Raw genomic sequence first — 18,854 nt, 5'->3', positions numbered from 1 at the left:
GTGAGAGGGAGCATTTTAAGTGTGGATCTATGGTAATACCTATGTCTACGATATGCATAATGTCACACATCTGGGGAATGCGATGCACCTCCATCCAGTAAATGTCAGGGGATCCAGCAGTAGATAAAGATACAGTCTCCATAACAAGATCAGGTACCAGCGATAGTGATATATAGACAGGGAAAACTATAAGCTCAAGCCTCTGCTGCTCTGCCTCTGTGCGATGTAAAACCATAAGCTCAGGCCTCTGCTGCTCTGCCTCTGTGCGATGTAAAACCATAAGCTCAGGCCTCTGCTGCTCTGCCTCTGTGCGATGTAAAACCATAAGCTCAGGCCTCTGCTGCTCTGCCTCTGTGCGATGTAAAACCATAAGCTCAGGCCTCTGCTGCTCTGCCTCTGTGCGATGTAAAACCATAAGCTCAGGCCTCTGCTGCTCTGCCTCTGTGCGATGTAAAACCATAAGCTCAGGCCTCTGCTGCTCTGCCTCTGTGCGATGTAAAACCATAAGCTCAGGCCTCTGCTGCTCTGCCTCTGTGCGATGTAAAACCATAAGCTCAGGCCTCTGCTGCTCTGCCTCTGTGCGATGTAAAACCATAAGCTCAGGCCTCTGCTGCTCTGCCTCTGTGCGATGTAAAACCATAAGCTCAGGCCTTTGCTGCTCTGCCTCTGTGCGATGTAAAACCATAAGCTCAGGCCTCTGCTGCTCTGCCTCTGTGCGATGTAAAACCATAAGCTCAGGCCTCTGCTGCTCTGCCTCTGTGCGATGTAAAACCATAAGCTCAGGCCTTTGCTGCTCTGCCTCTGTGCGATGTAAAACCATAAGCTCAGGCCTCTGCTGCTCTGCCTCTGTGCGATGTAAAACCATAAGCTCAGGCCTTTGCTGCTCTGCCTCTGTGCGATGTAAAACCATAAGCTCAGGCCTTTGCTGCTCTGCCTGACTGTTGTAGAGCTGCAGAACCTGTGTGAGAGTCTGCAGGGATGTCCACTCCTCCGAGAGGTCCATCTCACTGGGAATCCCCTTCAGCAAGAGTCCATGTGGAGGTAGGGCAAGCCCAATGAGAAACACAAAATATGTGAATATGTATGAGCGACAAGCCCTGGGTTGCATGCACCCGTGGGAAAAAGCAATGTTGTCATACACACATCACCTTATACGGTAACACTGTACTTGGACGCTGCATCATAACAGGTACATAACAGTGGAGGCTGTTGAGGGGAGAACTGCTCATAACAACGGCCGTAACGGAGCAAATGGAATGGCATCAAACATCTGGAGACCATGTGTTTGATGTATTTGATACCATTCCACCATTCCGCTCCAGTCATTACCACGAGCTGTTCTCCCCAATTAACGCTCCACCAACCTGCTGTGGTACATACAATACATTCCCAGTCATTAGCATTGCAACGATTAGTTGAAAAATGTAATTAAAATGGTTTTAAAATGTCTGTGTAGAGAGACAGACAGACACAATTAACTTCTCTAGCTTTGTTCTGGAATATCCCTGCTGGGGCGGATGTGAGAAGTTAGGTTACATACCAACGGGAATACCAAGTCACTGCCATTTCATATAATCCCTCCTGTCGCAGAACGTGAGCCCAGTCTGGAGGAGGATGTTGGCTGTGGTGACTAAGGTAGAATAAACATTCCACAAGTGCTTCCTGTCCACATCCCAGGATTAGCCTAGCAATCTGGGAATGCTATAGGATTAGCCAACGTGCCAGCGATATCCGCACCGCGCAACCTCTGTAGCACTGAGTGTCAGCAGTTCCCAAAATATTTATTCAACGGAAAAATCTATTAAGTTTTCAATATCAATTTGCTCATTCACTTACAGCGCCAAAACATTTTCCTCATGTACATTTAAGTGGGGGGTCCAAATGAGTTGATATGAAAAATGTGTGCTAGCTAGAGCACTTAACTTCAATTACCGGTAGTCTAGCTAGATTTCATCGTTTCGGCATTACACGTGGTCATTAGTGGTCTTAACAGTTTATGACCGACAAACCATGCATAACTTTTATGAAGTGTGAAATTACAAATACATATTTTTAACATTTTAAGGTCCGTCTAGTCATAGCATTAGCCTAAAAGATGATGCCTGGATCTCTCAAGAACTGTTACGACAGGATTTAATAATACCAGTAGCCTACTACCCTTTCCTCGAGTCATGTAAAAAACGTGCCACTGAGCACTTAAAAGAACCATGATTAACACACTTATTTTTCACTACCTTTACTGTATATCTGAATAGTTATTCTAATCAACCAGTAGTAGTACTGTACACCACATTATGCATTCTATCTACATACATTTTTGCAGTCAGCACCCACCCAGACATATGGGTTTCTATTACCTGGGGTGCCCCACCGTTAGCCGCAATGGAGAATAAATATTCCCAATGAACTTTACCTAACCTCCAATGCCAACAGTGGAATTAGCCCCCTGTATTTCCCCACTCTCCCCCTGGCCCTTTCATCCCAGTCCAGCGATAACACCGACTCAACTAAAGCACCAAATGGAGATTGCTAAGAAATACACTTCCAGCAGCCCTGAGCCAGGAGAAGAAGATAGCACTCTGCCTGATTAATCAGACCTCTTTTAAAAGCCTGTGTTTTCAAGGAAGTCTTCACTAAATGAAATATATAGAGCCAGGTTGGTTTAGGTTCGAAACGGAGAGAGACAAAGACGGATAGGATGGAGGGAAGGACGCAGCTGGAGAGCCTAGCTAGGACCAGGATGGAACATTTTATTGTTAGAGAGAGAAGGAGCTGCATGTCCACGGCTCTGGGCTCCGCTTAATAAATACATTTATTCAAATGAGCCAAGAAGGTCAAATTGTTCAGCATTCTGACATATTTTAAGCTAATTTCCTGAGTTCTTTCATTTGAACCTTGTACTTTTAAACACAAATAACCAATGGCACGTAATTGCAAAGCATGTTTTTTTCCACCCAAAAACATTTAACCATGAAAGGCATTGTGTGTGCCCACCTCACGTCAATGAGCTCATGTGAGGATCAAGGCTTTATTATGGTTTATGCTTCGTTACAAGAGGGTCCGGTCGGCCAGACGACAAGCCTGTAGGGCTGGAATCTAATCCTTGTTTGTGTGTGTGTGTGTGTGAGATGGAGAGAGATGAGCGTGTGAGAGAGAGAGTAAGAGAAAGAGAGGCGTGAGGTGGGGCTCATCAAAACCCCATTACTCTGACAGTGGACTGCACAACCTGTGACCTAGAGTCATGTTTGTGGCACAGTACAGGGAGTTCAGCTGGTTCTTGCCCCACCATCATTCTGAAGGATATTTTAAGCCAGATTTACACCTGATGTTGATAAACTAAACTAAAGGCTCTCATCCTTTTGTCAAATTTCGTATTGGATTTACAGTGCCTTGCGAAAGTATTCGGCCCCCTTGAACTTTGCGACCTTTTGCCACATTTCAGGCTTCAAACATAAAGATATAAAACTGTATTTTTGTGTGAAGAATCAACAACAAGTGGGACACAATCATGAAGTGGAACGACATTTATTGGATATTTCAAACTTTTTTAACAAATCAAAAACTGAAAAATTGGGCGTGCAAAATGATTCAGCCCCCTTAAGTTAATACTTTGTAGCGCCACCTTTGCTGCGATTACAGCTGTAAGTCGCTTGGGGTATGTCTCTATCAGTTTTGCACATCGAGAGACTGAATTTTTTCCCATTCCTCCTTGCAAAACAGCTCGAGCTCAGTGAGGTTGGATGAAGAGCATTTGTGAACAGCAGTTTTCAGTTCTTTCCACAGATTCTCGATTGGATTCAGGTCTGGACTTTGACTTGGCCATTCTAACACCTGGATATGTTTATTTTTGAACCATTTCATTGTAGATTTTGCTTTATGTTTTGGATCATTGTCTTGTTGGAAGACACATCTCCGTCCCAGTCTCAGGTCTTTTGCAGACTCCATCAGGTTTTCTTCCAGAATGGTCCTGTATTTGGCTCCATCCATCTTCCCATCAATTTTAACCATCTTCCCTGTCCCTGCTGAAGAAAAGCAAGCCCAAACCATGATGCTGCCACCACCATGTTTGACAGTGGGGATGGTGTGTTCAGGGTGTTGCTTTTACGCCAAACATAACGTTTTGCATTGTTGCCAAAAAGTTCAATTTTGGTTTCATCTGACCAGAGCACCTTCTTCCACATGTTTGGTGTGTCTCCCAGGTGGCTTGTGGCAAACTTTAAACAACACTTTTTATGGATATCTTTAAGAAATGGCTTTCTTCTTGCCACTCTTCCATAAAGGCCAGATTTGTGCAATATACGACTGATTGTTGTCCTATGGACAGAGTCTCCCACCTCAGCTGTAGATCTCTGCAGTTCATCCAGAGTGATCATGGGCCTCTTGGCATCTCTGTCTTCTCCTTGTATGAGCTGAAAGTTTAGAAGGACGGCCAGTTCTTGGTAGATTTGCAGTGGTCTGATACTCCTTCCATTTCAATATTATCGCTTGCACAGTGCTCCTTGGGATGTTTAAAGCTTGGGAAATGTTTTTGTATCCAAATCCGGCTTTAAACTTCTTCACAACAGTATCTCGGACCTGCCTGGTGTGTTCCTTGTTCTTCATGATGCTCTCTGCGCTTTTAACGGACCTCTGAGACTATCACAGTGCAGGTGCATTTATACGGAGACTTGATTACACACAGGTGGATTGTATTTATCATCATTAGTCATTTAGGTCAACATTGGATCATTCAGGGATCCTCACTGAACTTCTGGAGAGAGTTTGCTGCACTGAAAGTAAAGGGGCTGAATAATTTTGCATGCCCAATTTTTTGATTTGTTAAAAAAGTTTGAAATATCCAATAAATGTCGTTCCACTTCATGATTGTGTCCCACTTGTTGTTGATTCTTCACAAAAATATACAGTTGTATATCTTTATGTTTGAAGCCTGAAATGTGGCAAAAGGTCGCAAAGTTCAAGGGGGCCGAATACTTTCGCAAGGCACTGTAGGCTCATATTGACAGCAACAGCAATAACCAAACATTTATTGTGAACATAAATTGCTTTACGTTAGTAGTTGTTGTTTATAAGTACACTTTCACATTTAAACATTTCATAAAGATTAATAATTACAGATTAGTTACAGGCAAAGATTTGTCATATCACAGAAAACATTCATACTGTATAAATTTACTCTATTTGTAAATTGTCACGGCTCAGTAATACTGTATGCGTTTCCTAATGTGTTTCTTTCTACATTTTCACATTGGCATCGATCGGCCACATTTGGCCATGCAGTTTGCTTTGGAGACCATTTTCTCTGCTGGCAAAGTTTTTGGGATTCCTCAGCTTGCACATCCTTAGCCTCAGGCCGGTGTTACCTCTCTCTCCCATAGACACACAGCTCAGCAGCCATCCCCCTCACAGCACAGCCAGGCCACCATCAGCTGCTTCAGCTTAAGGGTTACGTCCCAAATGGCACCCTATTCCCTATGTAGTGCACTACTTTTGACCAGTGCACTACATAGGGAATAGGGTGCCATTTGGGATACATTGGATACAACTTAAGTCACTCACTCTTTTAGTGGTTGAGAAAAAAAGGAAAATAACAACAAAAACAAAGAAAACCAGAGCCTGAAGCCCAGTCTTTAGTCTCAAAGTCTTTCATCTGCAGCTCAACATGTCATCACATTCTTCTGCTTTGAGAAAATCAAGACTCTAACCAAACTTCTTGTTTCGCATGGAGGAAAATGGCTTTGATTCTGCTGTGCCTGAAATGTCAAACTCGTTTTAGGATTTTATCCCTGTTCGCTCTCTCAAGGTGGTGTATCTACTCTGCCTAAGGACTTATCTGACAAACTATTGGATACAACAAGCTGAGGCTCTCCACTGGCACATCATATTACACTGTAGACATCTGAGTTGGGGGCAAATCAATTTGAACTGAAAATGGGTTGACCCTTTACATTTTTTATAATCAGTTTGAGTTCAAATCAAATCCAGGATCATTCACAATTCCTACTTTAACAACGTTGAATATGTAATTGTGTTATGTGGTCATGTATCAATTTAGTGTTTTAGAATATGGAGAGCACTTTACATGACAGGGCCTAAAACGTATGTGTTTATTACATTGGAGTTACATGCTGGTATAGTTATTGTGTTGAGATTTTTAAAATACATTTACTGACTGCAATTGTCACCATAAATAGTTGTAGACTTTTTTGAGTATTGGCCCTGAGTATAGTCCCTGACTTTTTGAAATGCTACCAAGTAGCATGAACCCTAGTATGGTATTCTATGGCCTCCAGCGATGATCTTTATTTTTTAACCCACCATGTTATCTTCCACAGGTCCAGTCTGCAGAGGGCTGTGCCGGGTCTACAGGCCATAGACGGGCAGCCTGTCGGCTCCTCTCCAGCGCTCCCTGGTCCTGGTCTAGTCACGGCCCTGCTGCCTCAGAACAGCTTTCTAGCCTTCTGTCAGGCACAGCTCCAGCAGCTCCACACACTGCAGCACAGCCACACGGCACAACTCAGGTTCATGCAGCTTACTGACTCTCGTCAGCTTTTATGCTGGACAGCTCAGCTTACACATATGCTGTAGGATAGCAACGTCATACAGACAAACTCTAACCTGCATATTAGTATTATTAGCATAACTGATACACAGGGTGTCCAAAGCTGAAAGGCAATGAATGTTTAGCTGTTTTTGTAAGTAGTTTGAGGACACTAGTCTTAACTAACACCCCTAAACAGACCAGACCACCAACATATAGACCAGTGGTCAACCCTCAGTTCATCTTTCTGACCTCACCATAATTATGTTTCACAAAAGATGAAACGCAGTGGTATCTAGTAGTATGGGTGAGACCAAGGAGTCCCATGGCTCGGGGGGGACCACAGTGCGCTCCTCTCCACCCCTGTCCATGCTCCATGCACCCCCTCTGGGCGTTGGACAATGGGCCTTTCTGGGGGCAGGGCAGGGACCACCGCAGCCAGTTAACCCCTGGCTCAAATCTCGACCCAGGGCCAGACAAGGTCTAGAGAGGTGAAGAGTCTGGCTGTGGCTCAGGCCTGTCTAGTAAAGCTGGTAAAATGATGTAGACATCCTGGGGTTTACCCTGCTGTGTAAAGTTTTACAACACTGCCGAGAGAAATTAAAGGTATTTCATCTGAAATGTCCTTACTTTCTCTATAAGTTTCTATGTGTATGGACAATGTATCTGTAGTGTTACATTGCCGTCCTCATTTCACATAGTGTAAATGGGGTCGAAGTACCTTTCTGAATGAATCCCAGTTAGTTTCCATTCAAATGTATCATTCCAGTTCCATCATGTGCTTGAACTGTTGTAGCTAGTAGCCCCAGGACAGCGGGTATTTGATTTCCCCTCATATAAACTGCCCTCCACAGGTCCCATTTCACTCTGCCAAAACAATATGAACTTCATTGTTTAATAGCATAAATTATTATTTATCCAACCTTAAATGGGACTTTTAAGATACAAAACAGTGTATATTTTCTCCCTTACCGACTATTCACCGTTTTCCTTTACTGATATACACCTTCCCCTCGACCCTGTGGTGAACTGGCAGGTACGAGGAGGAGAAATCGAGGTCACTGTCTATATGGTCACCCTTTTTACCCCCCTTCTAGCTGAATAGCAGGGGCATTGTGAAGGCAAGGCTTGTTCAGGATAGTGGGCAGGCCGTGTAGGTTCGTATACTGTGTACCCAGTAGCCATGAGTAGCCCTGAGGGTCTTAGATAGATTGGGGGAAGCGGATCCAAGCGTTGCTAATAGACTCGTTAAATTTCCATTGAGGTGGCTTTGTACCAACTTAATCCCCTCTATGAAAGAGACATTATATGGGATTACAGAACTGACACCCATAGACCCTCTGTGAAGGCAAGCCTGTTGCAGCACAAAAGTAAGCCATTTTTTCAATGCAGATACTAGGTGATCAAATATGAAAAAGGTGTTGTTGTTTTTGTAGGTGTTCATCAGACATTTGTATCTACGTTAGCCATTGCTTATCTGGTAGGCCTCATATGAGAGAGGACGGAATGGATGTTACACAACCTAGAACAACATCCAATGTTATGTGATCTTCATATGAACGTGTGCATGTGTTTGTGTGTGCGCAGCGGTGCTCTCCCTCCCCTGGATGCTCTGAGGCTCTCCCTCCAGCTCCATGATGAAGCTGTACAGCTGGCTGAGGAGCACAGATACGCTCACGAATATGGAGACACCAGCATCACCGACAAACAAGATGACAGTCACAGGAGTGACACCGCCAGGGTTAGCAGGATCCCTGCCGAAAAGTCTGATGTAGAGGGTATGGACAGACATGGTGGTGTCATGAACAGGAAGCAACCTGAAAATAAGTCCTGTGGAAACACAAACACCTGGCCACATGTGGTTCCCCTCATCAGCCCAGCCAATGACAACAGTGAAAAGCAGCCTCAGCCCCCAGCATACAGATCATTCAGCAGTCTAGGGACTGTGTCCACTAGGCCTGAGTTGAAGCCAGCAACGCCAGCTAGCTACACAAGTTCCAGCTCTACCTTCTCCGAGGAAAAAACGTCCCATGCCACTGCCAAGCCCAGCAGTTCACCCTTTCCCAAAGCTCACATCAAGCTGGACCTCAAAAAGTAAAGTGTTCCCTCACTCATGAATTCTTTCATAGTTTCTCTACTTTTATTAGTTTCTGCCAATGAGCATTTGTCATCATTAGAGTGTCCTCCAGTTGATCGATGTTGAACATCATATTCACTCTGACACACAGTCATCATTAAGAGGGCTGTATCTTTGATATAAGCTTGTTTGAGACAGGCTGGATTCCTCTTCTGGAGTCTCTGCAAGCCAGATGTTTGGACAGAAATAAATGTGTTGTCTGCATCCTAAATGGCAACCTATGTACCATAGGGAATAGGGTGCTATTTCAGACGCACCCATGGTCAAAGAGATTGAGGGTATGATATCATTATGTATCTCTTTTTGTGTCTTTTTTCGGAGCAGCATGGCAGCTGTGGTGATCCAGCGCCACTGGAGAGGACACAGAGGACGTCAGAGGATCCAGCTGCGTCCACCTCCAGGAGAGGAGCAAGGAGGAAGAAGAGGAAGAGAGAGGGGAAGAGTAGACACAGGACCCAGCCATACTGGGTCAGAGCAGAGCCGTCTGGAACCAGATTACGCTGCAACTGCCATCCAGGTAAGTCAGGGTCACAGGAAACTTTTAGTGACTTCCTGGAACTCTTTATCATAACTATTAGACTGGCCATGCTGACAGGTTTTTCAAACGGTTCTATGGAAATACATGACTGTCTACTCAGAAATCGTTGTCTTGCTTCGATCAATACCACAAATAGATAGTTTGAGTTGATCAGTTTTTATAGAAATGTAATTTCTCGTAGGTCATAGAGGTCCAGTAACATGTTTCTGAGAATATATATTTTTTTATTAATAATAAAGACATCATATGTCCAGATCTGATATGATATTAAGGCTTAATTTGGTAATCGTATGATTCAATAGATCAAACATTCTACCTGACACTTCTCTCTGTCCCTCTCTCTCTCTCTCTCTCTCTCTCTCTCTCCCCTTTTCTCCTCCTCTCCGCTCCCATCCCTCTCTCTCTCTCCCCTTTTCTCCTCCTCTCCCATCCTTCTCTCCCCTCTCTCTCTCTCCCCTTTTCTCCTCCTCTCCGCTCCCATCCCTCTCTCCTCTCTCCCCTCTCTCCCTCTCTCTCTCCCTTTCTCCTCTCCCATCCCTCTCTCTCTCTCTCTCCTCTCCTCTCTCTCTCTCTCTCTCTCTCTCTCTCTCTCTCTCTCTCTCTCTCTCTCTCTCTCTCTCTCTCTCTCTCTCTCTCTCTCTCTCTCTCTCTCTCTCTCTCTCTCTCCCTCTGTACTTGATGGGCCCTTGAGGAGTCTTTGGCAGTGGGGGGATAAAATGATTAATCAGATTCCAGAGTTTTGCAGTAGTGGGAGCGGTGAGGATTCCAGATTCCAGCACCGCTCACTTTGTGAAGTCATCCCTTTGGGAATTCTGAGGATTTAGAACCCTCGCTGGCGCTCCATTTGTCTCCTAGCGCCCAAGTCACATAGAGTTCAAACAGCAGATCACTCAGCAATTAAACAGAGGTTAACATGTTTTATCTTCCTAATGGGATAACACACAATATTTAACTTTGTCTGTGATTCATGGCTCTTCCTCTGGTACCTTCGTTCCTCCAGGCGGTTTGGAGAGGCTTCACCCTGAGGAGGAGGCTGGCTGCTGCTCTGGCCCAGGCTCGGGGCTTCAACCCCGGGGATCACGAGGCCTTCGAGGAGGTGAACGTGGATGAATTTGTCTTTGATGAGGTAGGCAGTAGGTACAAACTTTACAGACTGACTCTCTCTGGGTTGACTGGTCTGAACCTCAACCCCCCTATCAAGTTGACCTTGCCCCCCAGAAAAATGGAGACCGGCACGTTTCCCCTTTCCCCTACTCCTCTCACTCATCTACTCCGCTATTCCCTAGGGATTAGGATTATTAAAGAACACTGCCCATTATACTGAGGCCAGGGGAAACTGGAAGATTCTACATGATAAATGGCATTTTAGCTATTCTTTCATCATCCACAAGTTCACTTGCCCTCTGTCCTCTTCAAATGCCATCCACTTGAGAATGTGTCTATGTAGTGTGTGTGTGTGTGTGTGTGTGTGTGTGTGTGTGTGTGTGTGTGTGTGTGTGTGTGTGTGTGTGTGTGTGTGTGTGTGTGTGTGTGTGTGTGTGTGTGTGTGTGTGTGTGTGTGTGTGTGTGTGTTTGCGTGTGTGCGTGCATGCGTGAAGCACTCATCTCAAATATTTAAACATAACAAAACCTCTATCACATGATGATCTGCTGTTTACTTTAAAGTCACTTCACCACCAAACCCTTGGAGGGAATAGAAAAACCTTGATGTCCAGTGCGGTAGTCTGTTAATGTTGTTGTGTCACGCTAAAGGTGATTCTCATCTCCTTTGGCTTGTAAATAGATGGCACTAGAGAGAGACTGGATGATGACTTCGCTGCTGTCTGACGATTCACCTCCCAAAACCCTCCTTCATCCTCCTCCGTTCCCAGACCAGCTGCTTGGTCCAATGGTAACACACAGCACTGAACCCCCACCCCCAAAAAAGTCCTCCAGGACCCACCACAGCTCTCACTGATTAATCCTCAAATGTATTACCTTGAAAAACACAATTACTTTTAGGAGGCCTGAAATACCCTATGCATCATCAGCAGATGTCATTTTTCAAACGAGCCAGGGCCCTTTTTCTTTCCTTAGATATCTCTCCCTGGCTCTTTGCTTTGGATGAGTGTTGCAGGCAGGACTCTATATCACCTTGGCTCGCCGCTCTGCTTGGCGCTCGCTGAAGGGGGGCAGCTGCCTCCACACCAGGCAGGCCTTAATGTTTTAACACTAGCTAACGTGATCTCCAAAGGGGTGGATAAACTATTTCAACACTTTACCACTTCGACAGAGAGGAGGGAGAGGGTTTTAAAATGTTTTTAAGACTACTTCATTTGTGACTTTGACTTTAGGGTCTTCTGGGAATGGAAACGCTGTATCTTAATGTACACTCTGTAATTCCTATTCTCATTTAGACTATTTAGAAAAGGGCAAACTTCTGGAAGGTTGTGTTTTAGCTGTTCGACCCTCACATTTCCTGTTAATTAGGGGAAGCACTGGGCTTGCTCCCATAGTGCCAGGGTCAACAATAGTCTGTTCTTCATGATTAGCTGACGATCACTCCTTTTACCATTACAAAACATTAAAAACACCTGAACACGTTTCTTCTTTGATATAATGCTACAGTACATGATAACAACCTTCTCTCTTCTGACTGTATTTCAGCGTCCTCTGAATCTTCCAGATGCCAACCAGCAGACCAGCCCACCTGTTCTTCTGTGGAAGCCCAAGCAGGCCTGGATGGGTGGGGAGAGAACAGAGCCTGCTGAGCATAGAGTTTCCCTTGACAGCATCAGCAGGTAGGAAACTGATTGAGCCATCATGGCTGACACATTTTAATCTAGGTAGTTCTCACAAAGCCAACATGGATGCCACAAGTGAAGGCTTGCTTCCTTACTAATCACCAATGAAAGTGCCTTCATAAACTATTGTTTCCAAATAGGATCAAGATTGAGAGTGTGTTTTTTTCTCCAATTTATTTCAGAACTAAATCTCCTGTCTCTGCGTCAGGGCTCAGTGGTCTTTCTGAGAGATCTCCTGCTTCTGTGTCAGGGCTCGGTGGTCTTTCTGAGAGATCTCCTGCTTCTGTGTCAGGGCTCAGTGGTCTTTCTGAGAGATCAGAGAAGATTCTGGAGGAGTGGTAAGTAGAGTTGCAAAGAGGGGGAATATTTTGGCTACATTTCTGCCAAATTTAGAACAAAATCCCCAACTCTGTCCTGTATGCTGTACCCTAATGGGACGAAAGCTGTTTGTCACTGTCAGTGTGTGAGTGTTGTAGTGAGGATGTTTTAGATTCAGCGTGTGACATGTGTGTCATTGTCTCCCCAGGGGGTTCAGAGACAGCCACACTGCTCTGATGATGCTGAAGAGAGCTCAGAAGATGAAGTCTAAGAAGCAGAGGCAAAGAAAACTATTGGGTCTGCATAAATCAGTTGAAGTTTATTTAAATTTGGAACCTATTTACTATTTAAAGATGTTCAACTGGCTTGAGCAACTATTACTGAATCAAACCCCCCTAAAATCTACCTCGTCTAGGTTCTCCTTTCTCCTCTATTTTTTTAAAACTATATTGCCACGTTAGCAGCATTGAGCCTTTCCTCCTTGTGTATGTTAATCAGCTGTAACAGACAGCAGAGGTAACAGAGGTCTGGCCCTGTCATCTCCTATTGGCCCCAGTCAGAGAGCCCTTACAGGAAATTAACCAAACCAACTGGTGGCTTTCCCTTCCCTTAGTTCCAACCAACCAGACGCTCTCCGAGCCATTGTCCCGGAGACGGTTTTCATTACTCTGCATGGGTTACCGCGGCTACACCGAAATGTGACCTCACCTCAAACACTGGTCGGTCGTTGGGTCGGTAGTAGTGCCACGTCCAAGTAGAGTAGACAGACAGAGTGAGGCTGGTCGTTGATCAGGATTGTTAGAGCATGACTGTACAGTACCAGAGCACTAGATCCAGTTATCGTTCTCTCTGTCTGCCACACAGGCTTGTTTCAACTGTCATCTGCCCAAGTATGGAATGCATAGTGTTAGGCTCTCTGCATGTCATGAAGGATCTCTGCTGTGAGTTTATCCAGAACCCAAAGGTTATTTTCTGGATGCTGTGGGTTTAATGTTAGACTCTCTCTTTCTCTCTCATTCTATCTCTGTCTCTCTCTTTCTCTCTCATTCTGTCTCTCTCTCTCTTTCTCTCATTCTCTCTCTTTCTCTCTCATTCTGTATCTCTCTCTCATTCTATCTCTCTGTCTCTCTCTTTCTTTCTTCTAGACCCAACTGTACGCCTGGCCCTTTTCAGGAACCATAGCAACCAGCATGCCCCTATGGAAGCACCAAAGAAGCCCTCTCCAGAGAGGAGAGACTACATTAAAGGTAGGACTCAGACAACACTAGACACAACAGTAATATAGTCTTATCACATTACTAAGCTGAGGCAAACCTAGCCCAGCCAACTGTACTGTACTAACCTTAAATGAGATGGCGACAATTTTTACGTTTTTTTTTTGTTGATCAAAATGTACTTGATGCAGCATACTTCAATCCCACACAAATGTATACTGCAGCTCATAGAGCCATGCTTATGTATGTGCGTGTTTTAGTGCTTTCAATATAAGACGTTTACTATCTGGAGGAAGTAAGTACGACTGCTTCGTGTATTAAATAGAAACGCTTAGAGATTACGGACCGGTGACCAAATTGAAGGCACATGAACGGTGGTAAATAGTGGGACATGAAGTAGTTTGGGATGACGGATGATAAACAAGATGATTGTGTTTCAGCAGGGCTTTGTAGATGACTTGAAGTGTGAAATTGAGTTAAGTACTGGGGAGGTAGGGCACTGAGGGGTTCCAGACTGAACAAACTGAAGGCCTCTTGTCTTAGACATAAATAGTTTTGTGAGGGGTAGTAGTAGTCTCTTGGTTTGGGTGAGTTGGTGTGTTTGTTGGGGTAGTGAGGCTAGGAGGATGAGTTGGTTGGTTTGTTGGGGTAGTGAGGCTAGGAGGGTGAGTTGGTTGCTTTGTTGGGGTATTGAGGCTAGGAGGGTGATTTGGTTTGTTGGGGTAGTGAGGCTAGAAGGGTGAGTTGGTTTGTTGGGGTAGTGAGGCTAGGACGGTGAGTTGGTTTGTTGGGGTAGTGAGGCTAGGAGGGTGAGTTGGTTTGTTGGGGTAGGGAGGCTAGGAGGGTGAGTTGGGTTTTTGGGGTAGTGAGGCTAGGAGGGTGAGTCGGTTTTTTGGGGAAGGGAGGCTAAGTGGGTGAGTTGGTTTGTTAAGGTAGCGAGGCTAGGTGGGTGAGTTGGTTTGTTTGGGAAGGGAGGCTAGATGGGTGAGTTGTTTTGTTGGGGAAGGGAGGCTAGATGGGTGAGTTGGTTTATTGGGGAAGGGAGGCTAGATGGGTGAGTTGGTTTGTTGGGGAAGGGAGGCTAGATGGGTGAGTTGGTTTGTTGGGGAAGGGAGGCTAGCTGGGTGAGTTGGTTTGTTAAGGTAGCGAGGCTAGGTGGGTGAGTTGGTTTGTTTGGGAAGGGAGGCTAGATGGGTGAGTTGGTTTGTTGGGGAAGGGAGGCTAGATGGGTGAGTTGGTTTGTCTGGGAAGGGAGGCTAGATGGGTGAGTTGGTTTGTTGGGGAAGGGAGGCTCGATGGGTGAGTTGGTTTGTTGGGGAAGGGAGGCTAGGTGGGTGAGTTGGTTTGTTGGGGAAGGGAGGCTAGATGGGTGAGTTGGTTTGTTTGGGAAGGGAGGCTAGCTGGGTGAGTTGGTTTGTTGGGGAAGGGAGGCTAGCTGGGTCAGTTGGTTTGTTGGGGAAGGGAGGCTAGATGGGTGAGTTGGTTTGTTTGGGAAGGGAGGCTAGCTGGGTGAGTTGGTTTGTTTGGGAAGGGAGGCTAGATGGGTGAGTTGGTTTGTTTGGGAAGGGAGGCTAGCTGGGTGAGTTGGTTTGTTGGGGAAGTGAGGCTAGCTGGGTGAGTTGGTTTGTTGGGGAAGGGAGGCTAGATGGGTGAGTTGGTTTGTTTGAGAAGGGAGGCTAGGTGGGTGAGTTGGTTTGTTTGTTTAGAATCTGTATGTACTTCTCTCTCGCTCCATGCACCATCTGCCCACACAGAACAGTGCCCACACATACCAGTTTAACAATACAGATAGGTCCAAAAAGAGAGAGGGGAAATATTTTCTCCTCCTTTCATGAAACACTTTGCGGCAGCTCCCCGGCCTTGCTCCCCTCTCTCCGGGTATGTAAGCCGATACCCATTTCAAGTGGGTTACTCATGTCCAGCACATCCACACAAAGAGCCTGGATAAAATAAACACGCCGCGTCGGATATCTCGGAAAGAATCTGTCATGGGTTTGGGGCTAATCACCTCCAGAAGGGGCTTGACTCGAAGCCTGAAACGTAAGCCCCTGCCGGGGAGCTCCGGCTGGGCTGGCTGGCTGAGCCCGGGGCGCTAGCTTGGGATGGATCTGAGGGGGTGCTTTCCACAGGTCAGCACCAGGGGAGGCAGAGGAGAGGGGAGGCAACCCAGCACAGGCCAGCCGATGGAGAGAGACTCAGAAATCCCACTGACCTAGAGCCAGACCCCGGCCAGCACGCCTCTACTCCAGCCGCACAACAGCTCAGCCCAGGCCCCCGTAAAAAGGCAGCGGGAGCTGCTCCACTCCAGAACCCCAGTGGGTTTGGGTTACGCTTTTTACAGAGTTCCCCTAAGTCAGATCAGAAACCCAATGAGAGGGTGGGGGGAGAGAGATGGGGTGAGGAGGGGCACGGGGAGGAGGTCGGAACGGGGTAGTCAACTCCCAAATCCAAGGCTGTGTTTGAAATGGCCCTTTCAGTGTGGGGGGAACAATTGTTATGTACTGTAGATGGCCTGAGAATTTCGTTCTGGTGAGTTTTTAAAAGGACATTCTACTCAAATGTATAAAAATAAAATTATGCTGACACCATTTAAAATATGTCTAAACCCTGTCCTTCAGGACCCTGTCCTTCAAAGATAATTAGTAAAAATCAATAACTTCACAGATCTTCTTGTAAAGGGTTTAAACAGTTTCCCATGCTTGTTCAATGAACCATAAACAATTAATGAACATGCACCTGTGGAACGGTCATTAAGACACTAACAGCTTACAGACGGTAGGTAATTAAGGTCACAGTTACGAAAACGTAGGACGCTAAAGAAGCCTTTCTACTTACTCTGAAAAACACCACAAGAAAGATTCACAGGGTCCCTGCTTATCTGTGTGAACGTGCCTTAGGCAGGCTGCAAGGAGGCATGAGGACTGCAGATGTGGCCAGGGCAATAAATTGCAATGTCCATACTGTGAAAAGCCTAAGACAGCGCTACAGGGAGACAGGACGGACAGCTGATCGTCCTCGCAGTGGCAGACCACGTGTAACAACACCTGCACAGGATCGGTACATCCGAACATCACACCTGCGGGACAGGTACAGGATGGCAACAACAACTGCCCGAGTTACACCAGGAACGCACAATCCCTCCATTAGTTCTCAGACTATGCACAATAGGCTAAGAGAGGCTGGACTGAGGGCTTGTAGGCCTGTTTTGAGGCAGGTCCTCACCAGACATGACCGGCAACAACGTCTCCTATGGACACAAACCCATCGTCGCTGGACCAGACAGGACTGGCAAAAAGTGCTCAGTCACGGTTTTGTCTCACCAGGGGTGATAGTCAGATTTGCGTTTATTGTCGAAGGAATGCGCGTTAGACGAGGCCTGTACTCTGGAGCGGGATCGAGGTGGAGGTGGAGGGTCCATCATAGTCTGGGGGCGGTGTGTCACAGCATCATCGGACTGAGCTTGTTGTCATTGCAGGCAATCTCAACGCTGTGCGTTACAGGGAAGACATCCTCCTCCCTCATGTGGTACCCTTGCTGCAGGCTCATCCTGACATGACCCTCCAGCCCGACAATGCCACCAGCCATACTGCTCGTTCTGTGCGTGATTTCCTGCAAGACAGGAATGTCAGTGTTCTGCCATGGCCAGCGAGGAGCCTGGATCTCAATCCCATTGAGCACGTTTGGGACCTGTTGGATCGGAGGGTGAGGGCTAGGGCCATTCCCCCCAGAAATGTCTGGGAACTTGCAAGTGCCTTGGTGGAAGAGTGGAGGTTAGCATCTCACAGCAAGATTTGGCAAATATGGTGCAGTCCATGAGGAGGAGATGCACTGCAGTACTTAATGCAGCTGGTGGCCACACCAGATACTGACTGTTACTTTTGATTTTGATCCCCCTTTGTTCAGGGACACATTATTCAATTTCTGTTATTCACATGTCTGTGGAACTTGTTCAGTTTATGTCTCAGTTGTTGAATCTTGTTATGTTCATACAAATATTTACACATGTTAAGTTTGCTGAAAATAAATGCAGATGACAGTGAGAGGACGTTTCTTTTTTTGCTGAGTTTACCTCCATAAATAAGCCCAATAGCATATTGGTAAAATTATTTGTTACATTTAGCACCACTCTCCCCTATGCAATCACAGTGAATAGCGGAGCAGCAACGTGCTTAACCACAAAAAAATCTGGTTTAAACTAGAGATATCTGTTTTTTTGCATGGACTGCATCTCAATCCACTACATCGGCTTCCCGCATCTGATGGGGAAAGTGGCTGAGCTACAGCGGTGTTTGTCAGACCATGAGACATCCCCCAAAATTAAATTTTTATGAAAACGTCTGTAGCTATGACCACTCTATGGAAAGATGAGACTCTCACGAATACGATGGTGCTCTACGACTCCCCACAAGCACCACGGGACTCGTCTGAAATCGTTACTGTCAATGTGCCAAATTCTGCCTGTAGCTTCCGAACTGGTTAGGCTACAAACTAATGTGACCCCACTGTGGAAAGGGGAGATTCTCACGAACATGATGGTGTTCACCATTTTGCCCCACAAGTGTCACTGGACTCGTCTGAAGGCATCCGGCACCCGTTTAAAAAATGAATGGAAGTATGGTGGTAGTTTTGTGCCTACCCCAAAAAAGGGGTTAAATATGTGTAAAAAAATATATATATATATTTCCTGAGCATTCTTATACCTCCTAGATATAGGACAGATATTTCAAAACCTTATTCCTTATTATTTATTTTGCCATTTATGAATGTGTTATTCAATGTGTTTCTATGGGCTATAGTAGTAAAAGCCAAATTCAATATTGTATATATCTTTTTTATACCTAAAGGGGTCCTACATTTTTAAATCAAATAGCTAAATGATTCATGGTATGACCATCTTAAAACAATTCCATATGTCAGCTTAGACAACTCAGTTTAGACTCTTAAGAATTAAAATGGTGCAGTTCACACATATTTAGAAGTTGAGAAAAAAGTAAATTAGGAATGGAAAGCTGGAATCCTCCTCTTTTTAACAAAGGCCATTAAAACTGTTGTTTTTCCCGCAATTACAAGAATTGTTGTGCATTGACTGCTTCTAGTGTCTTCAAAATACTTAGGTGTCTGGTTAGACTGTAAACTCTCCTTCCAGACCCATATCAAACATCTCCAATCCAAAGTTAAATCTCGAATTGGCTTCCTATTTCGCAACAAAGCATCCTTCACTCATGCTGCCAAACATACCCTTGTAAAACTGACCATCCTACCAATCCTCGACTTTGGCGATGTCATTTACAAAATAGCCTCCAATACCCTACTCAACAAATTGGAT

The 18,854-nt window shown here is 45.4% G+C and overlaps 1 protein-coding gene across 1 annotated transcript in view; it reads left to right on the top strand.

The window, feature by feature from the left end:
• Positions 1-18,854, top strand: part of lrriq1 (leucine-rich repeats and IQ motif containing 1) — a 63,669-nt gene that overhangs the window by 18,371 nt on the left and 26,444 nt on the right. Inside the window, exons 14-23 of the mRNA XM_035790074.2 lie at positions 948-1,041; positions 6,333-6,518; positions 8,126-8,632; positions 9,000-9,192; positions 10,214-10,339; positions 10,997-11,104; positions 11,860-11,993; positions 12,179-12,334; positions 12,523-12,611; positions 13,460-13,561. Coding sequence (XP_035645967.2) covers positions 948-1,041; positions 6,333-6,518; positions 8,126-8,632; positions 9,000-9,192; positions 10,214-10,339; positions 10,997-11,104; positions 11,860-11,993; positions 12,179-12,334; positions 12,523-12,611; positions 13,460-13,561 — 1,695 coding nt within the window. The remainder of the gene's footprint in view (positions 1-947; positions 1,042-6,332; positions 6,519-8,125; positions 8,633-8,999; positions 9,193-10,213; positions 10,340-10,996; positions 11,105-11,859; positions 11,994-12,178; positions 12,335-12,522; positions 12,612-13,459; positions 13,562-18,854) is intronic.

Source organism: Oncorhynchus keta, chromosome 17 (assembly GCF_023373465.1).
Source record: "Oncorhynchus keta strain PuntledgeMale-10-30-2019 chromosome 17, Oket_V2, whole genome shotgun sequence".
NCBI classification, from domain to species: domain Eukaryota; kingdom Metazoa; phylum Chordata; class Actinopteri; order Salmoniformes; family Salmonidae; genus Oncorhynchus; species Oncorhynchus keta.
The sequence above is the reverse complement of the archived record's forward strand: the minus strand, read 5'-3'. Positions and strand labels throughout refer to the sequence as shown.